Source organism: Styela clava, chromosome 15 (assembly GCF_964204865.1).
Source record: "Styela clava chromosome 15, kaStyClav1.hap1.2, whole genome shotgun sequence".
Classification (NCBI taxonomy): domain Eukaryota; kingdom Metazoa; phylum Chordata; class Ascidiacea; order Stolidobranchia; family Styelidae; genus Styela; species Styela clava.
In genome coordinates this window covers 9,176,943-9,202,130 of record NC_135264.1, presented here as the reverse complement: position 1 = coordinate 9,202,130, position 25,188 = coordinate 9,176,943, and the positions used below count along the sequence as shown (strand labels likewise).

Sequence of the window (25,188 nt, the reverse complement as noted above, 5' to 3'; positions counted from 1 at the left end):
TTATTCCATTGGAAAGATGATGAATTCAAATATCCATACTCAAAATATTTTTTAAGCCCCGAAGGCAGATCTTGTTCAAATTTTGGGTCAATTTAACGATTTTTCGAATTTTTAAGAAATTTACGTTATTGCGCTATATTAAAAGTATTTTGTTAGAAAACTGATCGAGTTTTTTTCCAATTTCTTTATTCCATTGGAAAGATAATGAATTTAAATATGCATACTCAAAATAATTTTTAAGCCCCAAAGGCAGATCTTTTTCAAATTTTGGGTCAATTTAACGATTTTTCGAATTTCTAAGAAATTTACGTTATTGCGTTATATTAAAAGTATTTTGTTAGAAAACTGATCGAGTTTTTTTCCAATTTCTTTATTTCATTGAAAAGATGATAAATTAAAATATCCATACTCAAAATATTTTTTAAGCCCCAAAGGCAGATCTTGTTCAAATTTGGGTCAATTTAACGATTTTTCGAATTTCTAAGAAATTTACGTTATTGCGCTATATTAAAAGTATTTTGTTAGAAAACTGATGGAGTTTTTTTCCAATTTCTTTTTTCCATTGGAAAGATGATGAATTCAAATATCCATACTCAAAATATTTTCTAGGTCCCAAAAGCAGATCTTGTTCAAATTTTGGGTCAATTTAACGATTTTTCGAATTTCTAAGAAATTTACGTTATTGCGCTATATTAAAAGTATTTTGTTAGAAAACTGATAGATTTTTTTTCCAATATTTTTATTCCATTGGAAAGATGATGAATTCAAATATCCATACTCAAAATATTTTTTAAGCCCCAAAGGCAGATCTTGTTCAAATTTTGGGTCAATTTAACAATTTTTCGAATTTCTAAGAAATTTACGTTATTGCGTTATATTAAAAGTATTTTGTAAGAAAACTGATCGAGTTTTTTTCCAATTTCTTTATTTCATTGAAAAGATGATGAATTCAAATATCCATACTCAAAATATTTTTTAGGTCCCAAAGGCAGATCTTGTTCAAATTTTGGGTCAATTTAACGATTTTTCGAATTTCTAAGAAATTTACGTTATTGCGCTATATTAAAAGTATTTTGTTAGAAAACTGATAGATTTTTTTTCCAATATTTTTATTCCATTGGAAAGATGATGAATTCAAATATCCATACTCAAAATATTTTTTAAGCCCCAAAGGCAGATCTTGTTCAAATTTTGGGTCAATTTAACGATTTTTCGAATTTCTAAGAAATTTACGTTATTGCGTTATATTAAAAGTATTTTGTAAGAAAACTGATCGAGTTTTTTTCCAATTTCTTTATTTCATTGGAAAGATGATGAATTCAAATATCCATACTCAAAATATTTTTTAAGCCCCAAAGGCAGATCTTGTTCAAATTTGGGTCAATTTAACGAGTTTTCGAATTTCTAAGAAATTTACGTTATTGCGCTATATTAAAAGTATTTTGTTAGAAAACTGATCGAGTTTTTTTCCAATTTCTTTATTTCATTGGAAAGATGATGAATTCAAATATCCATACTCAAAATATTTTTTAGGCCCCAAAGGCAGATCTTGTTCAAATTTTGGGTCAATTTAACGATTTTTCGAATTTCTAAGAAATTTACGTTATTGCGCTATATTAAAAGTATTTTGTTAGAAAACTGATAGATTTTTTATTTTATTTTTTTTATTCCATTGGAAAGATGATGAATTCAAATATCCATACTCAAAATATTTTTTAAGCCCCAAAGGCAGATCTTGTTCAAATTTTGGGTCAATTTAACGATTTTTCGAATTTCTAAGAAATTTACGGTATTGCGTTATATTAAAAGTATTTTGTTAGAAAACTGATCGAGTTTTTTTCAATTTCTTTATTTCATTGGAAAGATGATGAATTCAGATATCCATACTCATAATATTTTTTGAGCCCCAAAGGCAGATCTTGTTCAAATTTTGGGTCAATTTAACGATTTTTCGAATTTCTAAGAAATTTACGTTATTGCGGTATTTTAAAAGTATTTTGTTAGAAAACTGATCGAGTTTTTTTCAATTTCTTTATTTCATTGGAAAGATGATGAATTCAGATATTCATACTCATAATATTTTTTGAGCCCCAAAGGCAGATCTTGTTCAAATTTTGGGTCAATTTAACGATATTTCGGATTTTGAAGAAATTGACGTTATTGCGTTGTATTAAAAGTATTTTGTTAGAGAACTGATCTTTTTTTTCGAATTTTTTCATTTGATTGGAAAGATGTCTGAGCTATAAATCCATACCCAAAATATTTTTTGAGCCCTAAAGGCAGATCTTGTTCATATTTTGGGTCAATTTAACGATTTTTTAGGAAATTTACGTTATTGCGTTGTATTGAAATTATTTTGTTAGAAAACTGATCAATTTTTTTCTCAAATTCTTTATTTGATTGGAAAGATGTCTGAGTTGTAAATCCATACCCAAAATATTTTTTGAGCCCCAAAGGCAGATCTTGTTCAAATTTAGTGTCAATTTAACAAACTTTTCATTTTTTTTCTAAATATTACGTTATTTTATTTTAATAAATTTAGTTTGTTGTACTTCTCCCTTGATCCTAAATGCTTTGTGTGATTGAATGCTACATAATAACGTTCAATTTACAATTCTACATCTCTGTGGTTAATAATTAAAAATATTTCGCAAAGTGGAAACACGTTTTTATGACATCGTATATTTTGCTGCGGGATTTTGCTAGCATTTTGCTTATATGACAGTGGCGCCGTAACCTCCGCAGGCGATATTGATCGAAAATGGCGGCCAATTTCCATTGTTGCGCAACTTAGGTATATAAGGACTTTGATATGGATAAGCCGTCTTATCGGCTTTCCTCTCCCCCGGGATAAATATGTAAATCCTATCCTATCCTAACACGAAACTTACTTACTGGACACGAAATTGACCTATGGATCGTTTTGTTATTGGGCACGAAAACGCACAGTGTACATGTAAATTGTTTTCGGACACGGAGTGTACATTGCCAGGCCTGCCGTAAAGTAATATTTGCTAATCTCGAAAAATATTTAATATTGGAATTATGACGTCACAACCAGGATTTTATATACTCAAATTAAGGATAAGATTCAAATTGAACATTTTGTTCAGAAAGTTGTCTACGGAGGTCAATTTTTGATCAAAAATGACAAAAGGATTGCAAGGAGAAGAAAAGCGTAAACGTGGCGACAAGGTAAATCATAACATGGTATGATGACGGAATAGTTAAATCAGAGATATATACTCAATTACTTCAAGACCAAATTTTATTAAACCTAATTAAATTTTTTTTATTTTAGAATTTGTTTTAATAATTGCCAGACACTAAATATGTTAGGCATTTCAGCATGTTCAGAACAAAAAAAAATACAGTACAAAATCTATTTTATGGTGACTAGTTACAGATGAATATATTTTCATTACAGAAATGGAAGAATTTCAAAAACTTCGTGGAGATGTTGTTTTGTTTAACGTGCATTTTTCCGAAAGTAAGTTCTTCGACAAATCCGTCATTGAAGCGACATGTTGTGGTCGATAGCCCGAGAAAATAACTACTGTAAACAAATCGTTATGTGTATTTGCTGCAAACATATATATCCATATTTTTAATAGATTACATCTTTCTTTTATTTAGAAATCCAAAACCAAGAGAAGAGAAGAACCAAGAGAGGATTCAGTAGGTGAAAAAACTGTTCTCACGTCTGAATTGTTAAAATCTAGTATATTTGTAAAATGTCTAAAAAAATAATCATGAGAAACTATTTGTAATTGTTCTAAATAATCAATCCATATTAATATACCTTTGATTTAGTAAACTTATTTCTTCAAATTTATTGAATTGCAGCTAATGGAATACCAACCAAGGAGGATCTACGTGGCGACGTTGGAAAAGAAATCGTAGAAGGTTAGTGAATGTGGATGTATTTTTATCAATATTATAGTTATTGTATATATCGAAATATCACGAATTTATATTTATATTAGAATCTTCAAATGGCACTACCGAGGATCCAGACGAAAAGAATGAGGAAGCAGATATTCTCATAGGTAATCATATTCATTTAAGTTTACTCCAGAAATGAGTGGTACTCTCACTCTTTGGGGGTAAACAGCTGCTTTACGAGGAATGTACCGATGGATATCATTCGCAAAGAAAAAGTTAACTGATGGATTGTTGTTTAAAAGTTAAGCAATCAATACGGTTATGATGGCTGTTGGTTAGAGCAAACTAAATTCACTGATAAAAATTGAACTCACATAATTTTCAATTCGAGTTTTTGACAAAATATGTTTGTTAATAAGTGAAACTAAAACGATAAACAAACGGAGCCTTTAGTTTAAAAGAGGAAGTTGTTGACACTTAGTGTCTATATAGTTCTATTTCTCATTCCCGTTTTAATTTATGATCAGCAGTGTGTATTTTTCAAATTTTTGTTATCAATTTTTAGAATCAGTTGCGAAACCAGGACCAGTGACAGGGATGCTTCAAGGAGGAGGTTTGACATCGACCTTTATATATACAAAAAAAAACTATTGAATATAAAACAGTTTAAATTGAATTCTCATTATAATAATAGCCGTCATTTTATTAATGGCTAGGTTATAACAAGATAAGATATGCATTGTTTTCCTTTATGCAAATTTTGCTGAGCTGTTTTTACCAATTTGGTTATTACTTATCGATTTTAATCGGTAAGTATGTTGGTAGGTATTTGTTTGTCTGTCTGTTTGTCTGTTAGATGCACACGATATCTCACGAAAGCGAGATTGAATCTGCTCCAGATTTAGCATGTGCATTCATCTTATCTCGGACCAGAAGCCTATTGATTTTGGGCGAATTATGTCGTATAATTAGCAAGTTATCAATCGATTATTGATGAAGTGATCTAGATTTTTGTAAAGCGAGAGAATTTTGAGACCCGCCGAGTGTGTGTGTGTGCGATGCGCAGTGTGCAAGTTATTAGAGCGGATGAATCAAAACTGCAGTTTCTGTTTTGGGGATCCCCTAACTATCGATCGATAAGTCTTCGGTTTCCAACCGATATTCTCGTTTGATACATTATTCAATTGTTTCCAGGTGATTTTCTTGTGGATCTTGAGGCACAGAATTTGGTACATGTTGGTAAGATTTTAAAAAGATATATACATTCGATAGCATAACTAATATTTACGAATGATTTTTATCTTTACCTGCTCATGGTCTGGCAACGTGTGAGATGTTGCAAATGCGATATGTGTGAAAACGGAAATCTAGATTTTAGCGGTATTGTATATAATGTATAACCTACTTTGAGATGGAATACTACTAGCTCATAGCTCATGATAATCTGCAGATTTAACAAACATACTGAATATATAAACATTATGCCGAAAATCTCGATGAATTATTCTCACAACTGTTTTTGTATTTTTAGCTTTATACCAGGCTAAAAAAGATTTGATCCCGACTGTTGCCGAAAAAGGTAAATATAACAATACGATTATGTGCATCAAAAGATGAATATGTCTGTATGTTATTTTCAAATTTTGTGCTATTACTTCAATTGAATAAGTAGTCTCCATAAAAGGGCGAACAATATAGGAAATTCATGTAACATTTTTATTATTTAGATATCCTGATGAAGGAGAAAGCTAGAACTATAGTTGATGAAGGTGATTGAATATTCCTATATATATATATTATATATATGTGTGTATTATGCGAATTCAGGATTTCAATCCATTTTTTTTATATGGAGTTACATAACTTTGTCAGCGGTAAATTTACATTATTCACGAAAAAAAAAGGTTTGTCTTGTTATGGTTTGAAGTAGACTCACAAATATATTTTTCTATTCTCAGCAATATGCGTGGCCATAAATATTGTAATGGCGGATGCTGTTGTGGAGGGATCAGGTATGGTTATTATATATAAGATATAGCCTACAATCGCGTTTACGGCATTGAAAGATTTGTATTTTTGATTGGTCTAAATATTTCTCATAATATTCCAACTATTATTGTATTTTTAGACATTGGAACTGGCGAATGCCGATTTTATATTTTCTGAATTTATTTGTAATTTATTTATAATAAAATGTTACAAAAAAAAACATTGTGTGCCAATTTTGAATTCGTGGTGGCGATAGACTACAGAGCGGAATTATCTGCGCTTTTAACTACAAGCATTGTATTCACACACTTGCAAGCCATTTTAGTCCCATCTTCCATTACCAACATGTACTACAAATGAGTGTCACTTACATTTATCACGGTAGGACACCCGGTAATAAAGCTTTGTCATGTTACCAATCCAAGTGAAATGCAAGGGTGCATGAAAAAAAAAGATTATGGTGAATGACTACAAGCGACAGCACATCATAAAGAACAAAACGCCAGAAGCCTATGGTAAGTCGCTTGCAGACCCAATAATCTATTCTACAGCCTAATCCAAACTCCTTTGGATGGACTCCTTTCTTTGATACAGGGGTCATAAATTTAGTATTATTTGCAGACGGATTTATGTAGTAATAGTGGTTGTGTACGTCATTTGTAATATATATATTCCAAATCAAGTCTCAATATTGTAACCGTATAAGAATTATAATTCTACATCGCACCGAAAACAGATTTAGTAAAAAACTAAGTAAATTCATCATAAATCACTGGCTAAAAATTTCAAACAAAAATATAGGCTGCATACCATTTGTATATTATATTAGTTTCCATTTTAAAATGGAAGTCGCCAATTGAAGATGAAATGACATCAATTTTATACTCGGGCCCTTGTTTATTATTACATATTACATTTTAACAAGAATATGGTCCGGGATCTAAAACTGGTACAGCCATATTATTCACGAGCCATTGCTCAACAGCGTCCACTCTGGCGTAAACAGTAGGCTTCATAACTTCCCCACATCCAATATAAGGGGTAGCGACACCAGCTAGAAACCATCCACAGTTTTCGCATCTTTGGCACATCAATGGCCCACCTTTATCACCCTGTAATAACAAAAAACGTCGAAGATAACAACTCACAACACAATTTTTAAATGAGCTAGATGTATTTCCTGGAACTAAAGCAGGGATCTAATACAATGGGATATTGCAACCCATGCTTCGTTTTGATGTAGCAGGAATGAGAAAATCATATGATTTAAAAACCTACCGTACAAGCGTCTGGTCCTCCTACTTCTGGATTACCGGCGCAAAAATACTTATTGGCATCGCTAACTCCACTTCCAGTCCAGGCTTGTTCGCATAGGCCCCATGACAATGTGCGTACCGTTGCTTCGTGTGCTTGGGACGTACAATCAGTTGTAGCTGGGTCAGCTGAAAATAACTTGTAAGTTCAGTGCAAGATGTTATTTTAGACCGTGTTTATTGTCTGATTTAGATAACTGAGTTTCAAATTCAGTTTTAGATAAAAATTTGAGGTTCGTAGATTTCTATTTAAATATGAATATCCCATAAAATGGTTTTTATTATATTGTTTGACAATCCGATAACGTTTTCTCTTATTAAAAATTAGCGATATTGTTACAGACCAATTGGCGTGGTAAAATGACAACAAAACAATAAAAACGTTCAACTGCTCTGTGTCATATTGTACTCTGTTAAGAAATAATCAAAACTTACTTATCCCCCATCCAGCTATAATACAATCCGTATCAATTTTGGGGAATTCACCTCCTGGGAGACAAAGAGGGTGAACTGTAGTAGTGATTGTGACAACAGGTGCATCCAACTGCAAAATAACACCAATTACTGGTTCAAATTGTATACCCACGAGCCCCACGAACTTGACCTTGGGCTGAGCGTTGTTACCGTCATGTTTAATAATACAGTAACAAGCATTATGTCGTGTTTTATTCGTTTAGTTTGACAATTTACAATCGCAAAAATATTAATGATATGAAAGACTTGTGGTTCGTGAGATGTATATCGAACTTAAATATACCGGCAGACCAACGCGTTTTGTCACCCTTCGTATTACTCAATACCAACTGGACCTGCATGGATAGTTTTGCTGAAAGCTTGATGTTATTGTGTAGGCTTCTGGTACTGCGTTTAGCCATTAGACATTCAGCTGTCTCATACATTTGAGCGTGATTCTCTTTTTAAAGATATGTTCGTTTAGATCCGATGATAAATATTTAATAGTATAGTAACATAGTATTTTTCAGTTGTAGTACTGTGTTCACATACCACTATCAGTCCGATATCACCTTGGGTAAACAACGACGCCACATTTTTCTGGTTTGTTGGGGGGCTAGCTCTGTCATACTGCTCAAGGTTGACTACAATATCTGCTGGAAGTTTCCCGCTATCAAAAGTTCAAAAATAAATATATATCAATATTCAACCAATTTATATGTTTAAAAAACGAAGCTTGAGCGTACCTAATACATGATTCGTGGGTAATAACGTGCATGTTTGAAACCAATGTTCCCGTACATTTCTGCGTTTCTTCGATATATATAACGACCTAAAAAGAGTTTTATTTTGTTACAAATTTCATCTTTGTTCGGCTCGCCCATCTATTATGACATAGAATAGTAGTATATATAGATTTAAACATAATTCTGCAGGCTATATTATTCCATTCAAATTACACTACTATCTATCGATATTGAATAAGAGTCCCTAAACACCAAGTCATCCAAATTTCGAGTTGAGTTCGAAATCGAGTAAAGCACAATCGAGTTGACTGAATTAAGTCCTGCAAGAGGTTAGTTGATGATGAATCCGATTTTTAGTTCAAAGCTTCATTTACGGGAAGGCATAAATAATAATGAGTTTAATTTAGAACTGTGATGGAGCAGTCGACCCTTTTTACATGAAGGCATAAGTGAAATAATCTAACTGCTAACTGTATTTCATATCCTATTATTTACCAGCCAGGGTTGGTTTTCAATTGTATTTATATTCGTTCCTCCGACGACCCTTTTCTTTCGTCGTTTTCCACCTGTGTTGTAAGGATTTCTTCCACAATTCAAAGTGTGGTCTTCACAACATGCTCCGCCATCCACATGCCTTGGTCTATGGCCATTATCGCAAAACTCTAGATTTGTGCAAATTATTATTATTGCCATGGAATATATATCAGCATTATTTAGTGCCAATAAAAATTCTATAATGCTACCCAAGAGAGGTCCGATTGTACAGCAGCTTGTAACAAATTGGTCCTTTGGAACAGTATTTAAAACCCAGTGAAAAAATGCCTTTCTGGAAATAAAAGTGCCGATTTCGAATAAATACAAATCAAGAGACGAGAATAATGTGAAAGATGTTCAAGTGTCTGAGAACCTCAGAAATCATGGGCCAGGGCGTTTGTCTTTCCCTCTCGTCAATACTGGAACAACTGGACTACCCAACGACTGTTGTACCCACAAATATTAAACAGTACTAACTGTCATAGAACGCCACTTTAAAAAGACTAATACAAATTAATCCGGGGCAAAATTACTTACCAAATGGAGGACAAATGACGTCTACGTTACATAACCTATGTATTCTCGGACACATATAAAAACTTTCTAAATTGCAATTCGGATCGTATTGCCACTGGGATCCAGTTCCACATGTCCGTGAACACAATGTCCATACTCCAGGGGTAGTTACTAAAATGAAATATTTTTACAAAATTAAGTTGAGGAACAAAAAAATTCAGACTGTGTTCTACGGTTAGCCAATATTACAGTTAGGGCATACGATAAAAATATAAATGTTAGGTCCATACTTCCCTCAGAATCCAAGTTCATGCATTTAAAATCAGTTGCTGCTGGACACCACAAGCAGAGTTTTTCCTCGCACGCAGCGGCCGATCCAGCATGACAGTTGACACGGTCCTCACAATCACAGGTAGTGCAATAGGTTGAGGCTAAAATATCATTTATATAAATTATAATGGTTTTTAATATATTTAAATACGTTGTATCGATTTTACAAAAAATCATCCGTGCTAAAGAACTGTATTTATATTTAAAACGGACTCCTAAAAGTCTCAGGAGCTGTGCAGGTATTGAATGTAAATACATGAGTTTGTACAACTTGAAAGGGCAATTTACGGACGATCTTGGTGACAAACACTTGCATCACATTGAAAAGCCTACGGTTGTAATTTGACAGATATTAGTTTGTGATTTCAATACAACGAAAATATGCTTTTTTGAAACTATGCAATAAAATTCGAAATCTGATAACCCTCAAAATCAGTAAAAATATTTTCACTTACTTATCGCAAAAATGAATCAAATGGTGAAAAATGGAACGGAGTCTGTTAATTTTCATAATGTGGATCATATACTTTGTAAATGAAAAGTATTGATTGCCCAATTTTTGAATAATGAAAATGCAATGATATTGTAATAAAATATTCATGAAACAAACTTTGCAGCAAAACGATGCACTGTGTTGTTATTTAGTTATTCATACCAAAATTCCTGATAACGGTACAATAATTAGATTCAATTTATGAGGCAGCAAGCAGAGTAATATTTACTACCTTGGCAATCGGCGAATGAGGTTTCAGAGCCACACCACTCGCAGCCGCGAGATTTACATTTTGGGAATGTGTTCGAACTCGGAGTAGGGCATAGAATATTTGAAGTGCAGGTATCCGGAAACGATTCTAGAAAATCAAAAGTATGGTGAGATTCACGATTTTCGGTTAGTATAAAGTTTATAAACGACTTTGCTTTCAAAAGATATTCTTCTCTTTATCGAGAAACGCTTTCTTGTCACGTATGGTTGTTTAGCTTTAGGGCTGTGGAGGTGGAGTTCACCCGCTTTGGTATTTGGAGTTGTATTTTCCCAAGAGTGGAAATTGTTCATTTGTCATGGTTGGAATTGCAGACTTTTTAACAGTGATAAACGAAGTCAAAATTTTTACAAAAACTATGAAATAACATTATGAATTTAGTGGAATATAAAAAAGGTTAGAATTTTTTTTCGGAATTCATATTTCAAAGAAAATTTGCTCATAGTAAAGTCACCCAGAGATAAATGAGACTCATTTTTATGGACTCTTTCATTTATTAAAATTGCATCCCTTTAATTACGACTATTCTCCATGTAATTAGCTGTATACCTCGTCTGCAAATATATGTTGCTGTTTCAGGATTCCGGCACCAAGTACATCCCATTTCCATACATATTGTTTCGCTAGGAGATGAAGTTGTATCAGAAAAACAGTCCTCACTGTTCTCGATTACTTTGCAGTTGTCAGCTTCAAATAAAAAAAACGATTTGTATAAAAAATGGAAAACGATATAGCGATATTATTGAATATGCAGAATGGCAAAATATGAATGACAACCTGAAGCCATTTAAGCAAGAAATAAATTATTAATTTGATGGTAACAAAAGGGCATTGCAGCAACAATGATCGATATTGATTTACAAGAGCACGACAATCTAATACTATACCAATAACAGACATAACCAAAAACTAGAAATGATCGCTTGGGACTCTAATACTGACTTTTTTTTTCAATTTATGGGTTGTCGTAAGGCACCGAAATAAGTAGACGACAGTAATATCGTAACATCACCGTTGTCATAACGAAGGTGCGAAACAGCCAACTTTATTGTCTTATATATATAACAAATAATGGTTACTCACGATGAGGAGTAGTCGTAGTGGGAGTAGTCGTGGTAGGAGTAGTTGTAGTGGGAGTAGTCGTAGTTGGAGTAGTCGTGGTAGGAGTAGTTGTAGTGGGAGTAGTCGTAGTTGGAGTAGTCGTGGTAGGAGTAGTTGTAGTGGGAGTAGTTGTAGTGGGAGTAGTTGTAGTGGGAGTAGTTGTAGTGGGAGTCGTAGTAGTTGGAGTAGTCGTAGTTGAAGTAGTCGTCGTAGGTGGAGGTGCTTCTCCGAAATTACACAGGTCATCGCCATTCTTGTCCGTGCAAATGTGGCAACCCTTAGCCTTACATAGATCTGGATTTGGATTGGGGCCAGAGAGACACGTGAACTCTCGACAGCATGTCTCACGTCCACAACCCACTCTTGCTGAATAAATTAGAGAATTTAGCCATAATTTGTTTATCTAAAGATAGGATAGAATCGCAATTATATTCTAAATGGGGCAGATATGTAAATACTGAATAGGGATATTTTCAGTAACAACGTCTGACAAGAGGAAAGGGGAAACTTTATGATCGATGTTAGTGTATGAACGGACCTTCTTGTAGTACAAGACGAATAAGTAGATGTTCGCTTGAACTGTAAGTCCCAAGTCCCCTCTCTCAACGCTGTAGTCTATACCAGGGGTGTGCAACCTTTTTCGCAGGCGGGCTAAATATCAATAACTTGGTAAAGCCGTGGGCCGCACCTTCATTTAACATAGGATTTCTATTAGTTGCAGGCACAAAATAGTGTATTTTCGTTCTTGATCTCATGTCATCATTAGGGGTCCTTGCAGAAATGATGAGTTAAAACGCATAAATTTTTCAAAATTGTAATTCAAATATATTGTCACACTCAATTTAAACGAATTCAGTGAGAAATTTCTCTTCCCGGCTACTTTTATCCAAATTTGCTTTAAATGAAAGTGCTAGCAATTCGATATGACGCCAATTTAGAAACAAAATATGTTACCGAAAAGTGCCATATTTGAAACTATGACTTTTTTCAAATGTAAGAGTTATCTTGGTGTTTTCGGTAAAATACGCCAAGATTCATTTTCAAATAATTTGCTGTAAAATTCCATTCTATATTGGATTTAGACAAAATTAATTGATAGGCTGGAACCAAAACTCATTTGGCTTCTGTATCTCTTTCTCAATGATAGAATTCTTTAAGCTGCTTCCCGGTTGCCTAATCTTCAATTGCCCGTTCTTACAAATTCGTTAAGTCTGCTCCGCATTTCCCTTAAAAATTGTTCGCTGCTCAGCAAATGATAGCTCTGTGAATCGTGTTGTTCGCTACGCTGTTAAGACGTTTTACCGGTCATAGGCATTGGACTCGGATCTAAGCTTTGCAACGCAAATGGAACTAGATCAAACTAAATTAAAACTAGTTTAGCTGGCCGCACAGCAATTAAAATTGGCACTTCACCGCGGGACGCACAATTTTTCCTTGCGGGCCGCATTTGTCCCGCGGGCCGCACTTTGCATACTCCTGGTCTATACTGTAGACTCTATAGTACTATGACTCACGTTACGACATTCTCGATTGCAAATTTAACAAAAATATGGATTAAATCAAGCTCGCAGGCGCCCATGATGGAAATTTTCGGCTTAATTGACGAGAAAATGGCGACAAACTGTGAGTTAATTAGAAATTTCCCGACGGTCGACCCGTTGAATTTCTACTGCCCTTGAAACGAAACATCAATCGGGGTTTTCGGTGAAACGCATATTGAACGCAACAGTTAAACAAACATAACAACTGAGAATAAGGGTCTCCTAGACTTAGAGCGCAGATACAGTAACTTTGATCTAACTTACGTGGTCTCTCGAAACACTTATTTCGGTGCTTTGTTGGATATATGTTAGCAGGACACCACACGCATTTGGCCCGATGACAAAGTATCTCAGATGCTCTTGCAGCAACATTTGTACACTCCGTCAATTGGTTTGTGTGTTTTTTCAAGCAGATTGAACGAATACGTTCCGCTATTGAGGAAAAAAACATAGCAATTTTAACACCTAAATTTGTGGGATTTTGAATGTGTAGGGGCGTTGATATTTTTAGAACAAAAGATATTATATAGTTCAGCAAAAAGATGCATCATAGGCCTATAGTTTTGCTGAAAAAAGTTTTTTAATGTGGTTATATTTTACGAGGGTAAAAATAAGGACAAGATAAAGGTTTTTCTGTTTCTATGGGACTAATTGCCCATATTGTACTTCTCTGTTGCCATACTATGTTTTTTTTTCTTTAAATACCATTTGAGTATCATTTAGTTATGTTTTTGAAATTCTGGTCGTCTTGCAATTATTCTACTCCACACAGGTTGGTATCTTCTGCTAAAAAACCGTTTGCACTACCTTTCAGTTTCATTATGAGTCTCAATTCATTCTTATAAATCAACTTGCTCAAGAGTTTATCCCGAGATAAATACCCACGTTCACTATAATGCAATGAAGTTTATCAAAGACAGTTTTGATTTCTCAACTAGATTGCTTGTCGGAAGGACGGATAAAACGAAAAGAAAACAGGGAACCTTTTCTTACGGTAAACACATTTAGTTTTTCGATCTCCGTCACAGAACACTCCACCATTTGCCTGGCATGATGCTTTAGTATTGTGTCCACCAGCAACCTCTTCGTGATCGGGTGTTATGCAGGCACGGTTTGCTGAAAAGGATTTTTATTAACGGAATTTGAAATAGGGCAGCATTTTGCTCCAAGTAACCGCTTGTTTGATTCTTAATGAAGCCATTGCAAAATTTTTCTTCTTATCGTATTGACTGACGGCTTAAACATATGCCGAACAGCGACCAGGTTGGTTATGGTTATGGCCAACGGGAATAGGTGATCAATCGCAGTATATATATGATTATGAGAAATGAAGGAAGATGAAACCCACTAACGGTTAAGTGAACCATCCGACGAAGTATCCAGCAAACCTATCCAATATAATTACCTCACACTAGATTCGAAGATGTCTACCTTCGGATAAGTAAAGCTGTGGTGGGCAAGAGTGTTTCTACCGCTTACCGCCGGCGAGTGAAGTCAATTCGAAAATATATATAAGGAATACTTTCAGTTTCAAGTATACAGAACATATAGATCCTAAAGGAAAAGCTTGCTTTGCAAAAACTCTGTAAGTATTAAAGATCATTTTCACTACCATACTTGTTTGACATTTCCGCATGTTGGTCAGATCCGGGCACCAGTTGCAAAAGGGGTTCGCGAGGCAGTTGAAAAGTGTCTTGTCTCGGCCAACCAAACAATTGAATCGGTTATCACTAGAACCAGAACACTCTGAGAGCATAAATAGGTAAGGAATCATTAAAAGTATGAAAAAGTTTTACAGTTAGTCAGCAAGTCAAAGCTGTTTATGACAATATAAAAATAAAAAGCTGAGTTTCAGCGAAATGTTTAAAACAAACTTTATGAAAAACTTGCGTTGTACATTATGTAACTGAGTTAATACAATTGGTTTTGTGAAAAATTTATTATCATTGGACTTAGGCTACCGATGCTAAAAATATGTTGTAATCAAAAGTTGTGAAAAGTTCTACCTAACAGTCTAAGTTCCAAGCCTAAACAGAGTTTAAATAAAAAGAAACTCACGCATTGAAGGAGGTGGAGGAGACCCGAAATTACATAAAATATTGCCATTGTCGTCCGCACAAGTATGGCAACCTTTTCGTTCACATTCAGCTTCAGAAAATGGTCCCGATAGACAATTTTGATCTCTGCAACAACCGGAACTGCTGCTGCATGTCGAAAAAGCAGCTGTAATAATACCAAACAATTGAATAAAAATGAATACCAAAATTGAATAATTGCTTTATAATTTCAAGTGATTTTTATTAAATAATTGGGAATCGACGAATATGAAAGCAGATACCCGCCTACGCAAAGTAAAAATGATTACAATTGCAACTCCCTTGCGTTAAAGTTAAAACTATATCGAAATTGCTCATATTCTACTTAAACTCGAACCTAATGCCTGTCAACATCAACGTGTAGAAAAGAATTTGGAATTAAAATTGCTAGTCGAAGCAGAACACAAACGATAAATTATGTTATGAACAGGATTTGTGTAACACAATAAATATACGCATGAACAATCATTAAATTTCTCTAGCGATCTTTCCGCATTGCAAACTTCAGTTCAAACCGATATTCCGATTTTTGCAAGTATGCGTTACTGTCTCAAAATATACCAAAATTTTGAATTAGGAAGTGGCAGCACATTTGCACCCATAAACTGCCCCAGGACATTTGTACCTGCTAATTTTAGCATCCACGTACATTTGTAATCCCGGACATTTGCACACATCATATCCACCCACGGATTTCAGTACCCGCATAGAGATTGCACTCGCGGACATTTGCACTTATGATATTTGCATCTACGAACATTTGCACCCACGTACATTTATTTGCACCTACGTACATTTCCACTCATTGACATTCACACCCAATCATATTCGCACCCACGTAATTTGTACCCATGCACATTTGCACCCATGATCAAATTTCATAGCAAATGTACAAGTGCGAATGTACGTCGGTGCAAAAATAATGAAACCTAATTATGAATATTTAATGAATAATTATGAACTATCTTGTGGAAATAATTCCTCATTTGTATATCTTTCGCTATTAAAAGTTTTGTCACAATAACAAAGCACATCAGTAATCATATGAAAATCTTATGAATACAAGATTTCCGGTTTCACATCACGGCTTGTGACCAATCTAATTTTCTGAATTTATATCCCAACGTAAATGATTTTTTACATCACCTGGTTTTTGGAAACATCTCCCTGCATGTTTTTTAGGTCTTGTGCCAAAAGGGCACCAAACACAGCCGTGCCGATGACACATATTTTCAAATATAATGGAATTCCCTCTACTGTCACGGCACTCAGGATTGCTTTTTTTCTTTACGCAGACAGAACGAACTGGTTCGGCTACGATAAATTAAACAATTCACAGATTAGAAAAACAAGAGATCGCTTCCAATACTGCCGAAGTGGAATATCTTCCTTATGAGCAAATGCTCCGACATATTTTGAATTCAAAATTGTCAAATTATTCACTTTTGATATCAGAAAAGACTAGTTTAAAAGTAAAAGTTACAAAACAACTCTATACCTCTCCTTTGTACTTACGATAAACACATTTGCATGATTGGTCACCCTTGCAAAAAACACCACCTAGAACTTCGCATACATATTGAGTTATAACTCCTGGTATTTCCTCGTGGTCAGGTACAATACATGAAAGGTCGTCTTAAAGAAGAAGAATAAATGAATAAACAAAAAGTTTTCACCAATCTCAGTTTGCACGAGATTTTCACCGATAACTTCTAACGTTATATTGAAGTATAAAGACCAAAACTTTTCGTCTTATATTGCCGAACCCATTGGGTGTAATCACGCAGACAGAAGTTCAAACGTAGACTGAATGTTCTTTTTTTCGAAAAAAAAATAATAATAATCTAGCAATTTATAGTTTCGTTTTCGGTCACCCTGCTATATCGTTTTACTACATTGTTGTTGTTCCTGTTGAAGTGATTGTCGATGTTTTCAATCGTTTTCTCATTCCAAGTACTGGAAGATTGATTTCTGGATTTCCGAACCGGTATTTCATCTGAAATACTGCTGATTTATTTCATGAAACCACTATTTTATTTTGTGATGCTTGATCTCTTCCCTCTGCTTTGCCTGTCGATCTTTGAGCAAGTTCGGTTTTCAATTAAGGACTTACTGATATCGATGCGCGATTTTCGTATCCATAAATTAGAGAATTGCGCTCTCTTTTCTACAAGCATCTAAGCCTACAAAATCCTACTCATTAAAGAACGAAATAAAAAAAACATATACCAGTTTGACATTTTAACGTATTTCTCTGGTTTCGGCACCAACTGCATAATGGTTGTTTTTCGCACTCATTCACTGTTTTCGGAAGACTCAATAAGCAGTTGTGTCGATTTGAACCAGAACAAGCTGAAATGTATTAACAAATATATATAAATGAAATTTTCATCTTGTTGAGGCGATTGCCATTGTTGTTGACAAAAATCGCTTTTCTTCGCAACTCATAGACTGATAGCTAGAAGATATTTATAGTACTACAGCATTCTTATGGGACCCGATATTTCGCCCGAAATTTATTGTATTACTTTTTTTTTTAAATTATATGGTAACATTTTATTCCGTAATGCCAGACAGCCTCCGTCTGTGACGATCGTCGTGCTCAGTTATTAGGGCCATACTGAACTGGTACGCGATATTTATTCATAAATTTGAGCGTTACGCGTCTTGTTTATGATAAGAATGATTTTAATAGAACTTGACACTTACAATGGTGATTTTATAAGTTGATTACTTATAAATCGTGTGTGCTATCTTATGTTGTTTATTCTCATATTTAAATTTTGCAAAATGAATGAAACCCAATAGTTTATATATATAAATATTTAGGTAATAATGGCAGCAACTGAATAGAGCAGCATTCAAAGTTATTGCAACATAATTCAAGTCCAAATGCCTAAATTCATATAATATGTAACAAACTGTATGGTATGTCCCAATTCCATCAGCGTAAAATTTCGTATGTAAAGTCGCATTTCGACAATAACAACTTATTAAATTCGAAACTCGTATAAGAATTTGGCCAGCCTCTAAGAGCCTCAGTTCTCATCATTGGCTATTCGAGAAAACGATATTCAGACCAACGAGTTGCTTGTACTTGCTACGAGTCTACGACAAGCCCAAGATATACAAATTGAGTACGCTTTGAAGAACTGGTTATTCTGATCTTAGTAAGCCTTAGTAAGGTTAATAAATAATTGCTTGCTCTGGGCCTCCCTTATGCAAGGTGAGGGAGGAACAAAGAGTTCCAAGATAGGTGAATTAACGAAAAAAGTTGGGAACCACTCTGATCTCGTGCAACGATAGCAAACCTTACTAACAAATAACTCATAACTCACAGCAAAGGCTGTCTAATAAAACCAAAATCGAAATATGTGTCTTGCAGTACATACTTGCCAATTCTACTTCGTCAATCTCAAGTACGGTGTTCAGAAGAATCATATAAAGAAAAGTAACTAACATCTTCATATTTTCAATCATACACAGTATAAATCAGCAGTCTTCCTAAGCAGAAAAATGTTTCTGAGAGCAGCGTGGCTAGCTACTTCCGTTTCAAAGGAAATAAGAACTTCTTCTCCCTTTTTTAACGTTCTCTCGATCTGACTAAATGTAGGAAATACAGGGAAGGACTGTACTATGCCCAAGAATTATACAACCAAATAAGTGTTACTGAATAGACACAATCCATCCATTCCTTTATCGTCGTCCCCTCCAGATCTGTTACTCTGTAGTGTTGACTAGAATGTTTCAACACTCGTCTTAACCACTATCTTATGATATCTCTTCCACGAAAATAAACAATAAACATAGTAAAACGATCGGGTTTATTGTGATTTGTCTGGTAGTTTCCACTTTCAATTGAAAGCTTTTTATTGCATATAAATTGTTGATAAAGCCGTTAGCCTATAAGTGTAAAGAATCCCTCGCTTGTACCAATGATGTAAAGTTCGAATTACGGAATTATATATTTTCAATATAGTTGTCGAATATTTATTCGAGACTACGACGAACATTGTTAAATGGCTAAAATCGTTTCTCACTTCGCGCAAGTGGGCATAACTTTATTGAATTAATAATGCTGTAAATATTTTGTTGTGTAGAGTCAATTATTTGGGGGGAGGGGGGGGGGGTAACAATAATAGTAGAAGTAGAATAGTAAATTTTCTGAAATCAGCCATTGCACAAAAAAACTTTGTAAATCCCTGCATTAGAGTGTGCGAACAGTAACAATCGTATTGTAACTGTCTAAAACGGCAACTTTTGTTTAGGAGATTGAGTTAGTTCGCTGTCGGAATCGCAGCTTGCACGTTTTTTTAAATTCAAAATTAATATCCAGAATGTTATTGACTCGGAGTAGGGAGTCAGTCAACCTGCATAGCCCTGCGTAATGAGACCCGATTAGAAATAAGTTGATATGCGGTATTTGTGCCATCTTTGAAACGTACGTGTATATACAGTTGAGCCATTGTGAGTTTACTTGTTTCGCCACTTATCAAACTGCAGGAAGAAATGATTAAGCGTTAATTAAGCGTTCCAAATCATTCATTTGCCACGGTATTATGGAAGGAAGTTATGAATAACAATGCGAAGAAAAACATTTCCTTTTGTATTCAGAGATACCTAGAAACGAGCGCTAATAATAAGTAATACTAACATGGAGCCACCGATCTAAATACGTATTACAAATCTAAACAGTGTGAAATCCAAGTTGTATACGTATGATGAATTATGTAATTGATTACCCAATCTAATTCTAAACTATGAATCGGAGTTTGAATTTCAGAATTGGGCTCTGACGTTTCTTTGCTAGTACATTATTGCAGTGAACACCAGAAAACTCACTGTGCTCTATAACAGGGGCCATAAACTTTAAACAACTTTGAAATAGGATTCGAAGCCGAAATTTTTAATTGGAATATAGTAAATTTGGACAATAACAAATATTTTTGTTTGAAACTTTTACTCAAAATTAAAATATATATATTGAATTTAGAGGTATTTTTAAATAAAAAAAATACTACGTTTGAGTTTTTTCCTACAATGCGGCTTCGTCACAAGTTATATATATATATATGTGTTTTATTCATCATCAACAGCCCTCGCCTTTTTCGTTTTTTGATCGAGTTGATTGATTGACATTTGAGTGGTTAAAATTTTTATATTCCCGTTCACGGAAATTTCCATTTTTTCGACCGACTCCAGGAGGCGTGAAAATTCGATTCCATCTCCGATTCTAGTAGCCATGCACTATTCTATGCAATTATTATTTGCAGATTGGGTTTGGTAGGGATGCTCTGTTCATATCTGAGCTGCAATCATTATTGGACACGAAATATACATATATATGGATCGTTTTGTTAATATTTTGTTGGTATTATTCCCCTTGCTTTTTTCATTAACTACTGAGAAAATTACTTCAAATTGTATTTTCACGCTGGAAGGCTATTACTTTTATTTACTCCGAACTTCCCGTGAGCTATATGTGATTTGTTTTTCAATTCGAAATTTCCTCTAATGACCCCTTTGAAATTAATAAAAATTGTTTGTAGCGGTTCTTCGACCCTTCTCGTGCTACGTGGAAGTCGAAATTTTTTTGATGGTACCGTGTAGTAGACTAGGTAAGGTACTAAGGTAAGGTGGACTACTGATACGCTTCGGTTTTCGTGTCCATATATTTTTGCATCGATCTCTTGCTATGTTGTTCTCGTTGGTATGTTTCTGCTTATTGTCATGCAAAAATCATTTCGCGCCTTTCTCTTTAATTACTGGACGAATTGCTTTGAACTTTTCATTGGTTAAAGATTGTATTTTCGCTAGAAGGCTATTACTGCTATTTATTTCAAAATTTGCTATGGGACTCGTTTTTCTATCTGAAGTTTTGCGTGGTGACGTAGACAAAAATAAAAATTATTTCTAGCTACGCATATCAGCGGATCTCGTGCTCAGTGAAAGTCGGCGGACCTCGTGCAGACGACAGTTGGAGGTTTTTATGGAGAACGGTAGATAGATTGCAGTACCTGATGAATACAGAAGCGACTCGGATCAGTTGATGGTGGAATATTTCGTTTTGGCTATATGTCCATATATTTGAGCTTGGCTCACTTGTTTCTGTTTAACAGTCGTTTGCGGTTCTATGTTCTCATAGAAGCCTCATACGAGGTGTGGCTAAAAAGAAACGAGACTGACGTCACAGATTGCGCAACACGATTAACCATTGGTAATCAACACTTTTACAGTGTGGTGTAATATGTGTTCTTTGTTCAACAGCTTTTTTGACACAATATCGCAATTATTTTTGCTCTTTAGGAGCCATAGGTGAATGTGATTAATTTCTTGTTGAAAAAAAAATTGCCGTGCGAGATCTGATTGAGTTTTTTGGCGATAGGGGGTTCAATTGCAGAATGACGATTGAGCAATGAATTAACATTAAATTTTGTGTCAAACTTGGAAAAACGGCGACTGCGACTTTGAAGAAATTGTGTGATGTTTATGGAGATTCTTCCATGTCCAGAACAAGAGTTTTTGAATGGCACAAGCGATTTGTGGGATGCAGGGAGGATGTGGAGGATGATTCGAAGTCAGGAAGGCCTTGCACTTCCACAACTGATACCAACATCGAAAAGGTATCAGTTGTGAGTTCAGTTGTGAAAGGCAGTTGATTCGCAGCGACCGTCGCTCAACAATTCGCGTCATTGCAAAAGACAAAAAAAAACGGTTCGCACCAGTTTGGTTGACACTTTTGGCTTGTGAAAGGTGAGTGCCAAAATGGTGCCAAGGCTGTTGACTGAGGAGCAGAAAGCTCAACGATTAAATGTTGCCCAGTTGACATGCATTTTTCCAAGTTTGACACAAAATTTAATGTTAATTCATTGCTCAATCGTCATTCTGCAATTGAACTCCCTATCGCCAAAAAACTCAATCAGATCTCGCACGGCAATTTTTTTTTCAACAAGCAATTAATCACATTCACCTATGGCTCCTAAAGAGCAAAAATAATTGCGATATTGTGTCAAAAAAGCTGTTGAACAAAGAACACATATTACACCACACTGTAAAAGTGTTGATTACCAATGGTTAATCGTGTTGCGCAATCTGTGACGTCAGTCTCGTTTCTTTTTAGCCACACCTCGTATACGGCACGCAAGAAAAGAATGGAAAATGCGATACAAAATGGCGCCGATTCGACCGAGTCTTTGGACACGAAATGGAACAAATGATCGTTTTGTTGAATTTTTGTTGTTGTTGGTATTCTTGATATTTTTCCCTCTTCGAGTTGTTGTGAAAAATTGTTTTTCTTTACATTTATACAAGCATTTCAGATTGGAAGTAAGACTTACGTGTCTTTCTATTTATTTTATATCATACGGTTCGGATGAAAATTATAGATAAATTGGAGACATTTTGTCCCAGTCGTAAAATTGCTAATGTCATTGCATAAATTTATGACAATCGGAGCCGGAGTCGAAATTTTGTCATGTTGACAAATATAGAATTAGCTGTAGCCTGGCACCGGTACTGACAGGATACCAGCATGGCATAATCGCACGGTAGTTTTAAATGATTTTTGTTTTAAAATAGAATATTAAATTCAATATTCCGAGGATTTATCGGTAGAAACAGAACGAAGTACACCCTTAGTGGATGACATGTAATTTGGATTCATGTCGGTATCGGCACAGTAGTGAAATTATAAAAATGTTCTCGTCTTTAAACAAAAGTTATCCTCATTTATCCAAAGTTTGATTGACAAAATTAAACGTACTTGAAAGTCGTCACGCCAACAGTTACTAGCGCCATAATTTTTGAATGGATTGTGCGGCTTATGGTAATCTACTCCACAGTACACCGCTGTACTAGCAGCATAGTCAGCAAAATAATTTTTCTAAAATTAGCGCCTTTTATGTTGGTATTTATTTCGTCGTTTTGTTTTTAGATTATAAGAAATAGTGTATATCAAAAAAGCAATCCGCTATCATTTACAAAAAAAAACACGCGGAACTTCAAAATAATATTGGATCTGATTTTAATACTCAAATTAATACTTTATTTATATTTCCGAAATTATTACAAATAAACATACGCAGTGCGTTTGCAGTTGTTACTCATCTGCTCTATAGTGACCAGTACTTCCCAACTTGTTTGAGTTCGCGACCCACTTTTATTTCCATTTTTTTAGGTGAACCACAATGAGATGTTAATATATGAAAAAACGCATGTGAATCCACATATTAAAACTACATTTGATGATGCAAACTTAGTATATTTAAATGAACTATATTAACCAAGGTTCAGCCAGTATTTAAAATTGGACAAGACTCCAAAGCTCACAATTACATAAGCTGGCGTCTTTGCTACTGTCTACCCCAGGGGTTCTCAACCTGGGGTTCGCGAACCCCCAGGGGTTCACGAGAAGATTTCCAGGGGTACTTGGATGACAGTTGAGTTTTCGTGTAAATTTGAGTTGGGCTGCGCGAGACTAACTTCCTATCTTTTCTCTATGCCTTTATGCTAGTGGATCCGTATGCGTATGATGCAAGGATACTGTAGCTGGTATAAACATGGCCATTGTTGTAAACTGCTTGTCTGAGGAAGTCTGACTCTGGTCGGACGAAACGTTACAGAAATACATTTGTGTTAGTGTGCAGCTGGACTCTTTAATTGAATAGATGAGCTTTCGTGTGTTGCTTTTTTTGATATCCTTAAACAAAGAAAGTATCTGCAAGATAAGAATATGCGCCAACTGCCAATTTAAACTCAGCGTACATTATCCCTGCTCTTGCGTTGTTGTGATTGTGACGCAACAATGTGAAATGCATGGCTTGGCAGTCGTTGCAGCAAATTTTTAGTCAATATATATATCACAATTTCGTTTGGTGTCTGATTACTGCGGGTTCGCGTTGATTGTTTCGTGACTTTGGGGGTTCGCGTTGATTGTTTCGTGACTCTGGGGGTTCGCGTTGATTGTTTCGTGACTCGGGGGGTTCGCGTTGATTGTTTCGTGACTCTGGGGGTTCGCTTTGATTGTTTCGTGACTCTGGGGGTTCGCGTTGATTGTTTCGTGACTCGGGGGGTACTTAACAGAGAAAAGGTTGAGAACCCCTGGCTACCCGAAACCACAAATTACTAATCTGTCGAGGCAATAGCCTACCTACGCTTTCCTACATGTATGGGCATACTGAAATTATTTACGCGGCGCAGCGCATCTACTTGTTATATTGTTTCATAACTGTTACGTAATAATAATGCCACAATAATATAATCGAAAACTATATGTAACATTTGGAAATGCTTCGCGATACACCTTGAATAGCTTTGCGTTCGACTGGAAAGCACTGGCGCTAAGCAGTCTCTGAGACCCCTTCATATTTACAAATTGATCCGTTACATTGGACTAGTTTTGGCTTATCTGAAATGCTGCGCGAATTGCGAAAAACACATTCAAATTTTCCTATAGCAATATATGCAACGAGTGCAAACAGTATCATTCGAAAGGCAATTTCTCAAGCATTGATGACAAAAGTTTTGACATTTTTCAACATGGTCTTCCGATTTATGGGATGCGATTGCACAGAGTGGTGATGTGCATTCAAGATATCCGATATATAATATCGAATTGAGGTCCCGTTACACACTATGACTAAATGCTTCGTTTTACCTTACGACTGGAGAATTGTTATAGAATCTTGCTTGTAGGCTACACGGACTTTTATACCACACTCGCTTTACTACGAACTCAACATTGTCTCGCGCCACCATTAGCTTGCAAACAAATAGAGAAATTTGCGATTCACCTTGCGATAGACCGATCTTTCGGGAAGAATCCAGAGAAAGCATTAAGAGAACCATGAGAAATTCACAAATAAAATTTACTGTCTTCCCACCCTTTTCCATTTTATGTAAACAATGGAGTATATTCGATTTAA

The 25,188-nt window shown here is 35.1% G+C and overlaps 1 protein-coding gene and 2 long non-coding RNA genes across 3 annotated transcripts; 2 read left to right on the top strand and 1 right to left on the bottom strand.

Annotated features, from left to right (window-relative positions):
* The first annotated feature begins 3,107 nt into the window (after nt 1-3,107).
* LOC120333940 (uncharacterized) lies at nt 3,108-4,013 on the top strand. The gene is made up of 4 exons (XR_005568328.2): nt 3,108-3,195; nt 3,428-3,490; nt 3,637-3,682; nt 3,847-4,013. It is a non-coding gene; the product is annotated as an uncharacterized LOC120333940 (long non-coding RNA).
* On the top strand, nt 3,991-6,051 carry LOC144411827 (uncharacterized). Its single transcript, XR_013468906.1, has 7 exons — nt 3,991-4,049; nt 4,451-4,498; nt 5,080-5,124; nt 5,417-5,464; nt 5,613-5,654; nt 5,844-5,897; nt 6,014-6,051. It is a non-coding gene; the product is annotated as an uncharacterized LOC144411827 (long non-coding RNA).
* A 186-nt stretch (nt 6,052-6,237) lies between these two features.
* On the bottom strand, nt 6,238-18,940 carry LOC120334573 (uncharacterized). Its single transcript, XM_039402079.2, has 19 exons — nt 18,658-18,940; nt 17,495-17,617; nt 16,781-16,900; nt 16,412-16,579; nt 15,228-15,392; nt 14,787-14,915; nt 14,163-14,285; nt 13,434-13,601; nt 11,611-11,994; nt 11,077-11,214; nt 10,492-10,617; nt 9,727-9,867; nt 9,458-9,607; nt 8,882-9,048; nt 8,387-8,472; nt 8,193-8,310; nt 7,623-7,731; nt 7,153-7,316; nt 6,238-6,986 (listed from the first exon to the last, which is right to left on the bottom strand). Exons 1-19 carry the CDS (start codon nt 18,743-18,745, stop codon nt 6,792-6,794), a joined length of 2,862 nt encoding a protein of 953 aa, XP_039258013.2. The 5' UTR covers nt 18,746-18,940; the 3' UTR covers nt 6,238-6,791.
* Between the last annotated feature and the right edge of the window lie 6,248 nt (nt 18,941-25,188).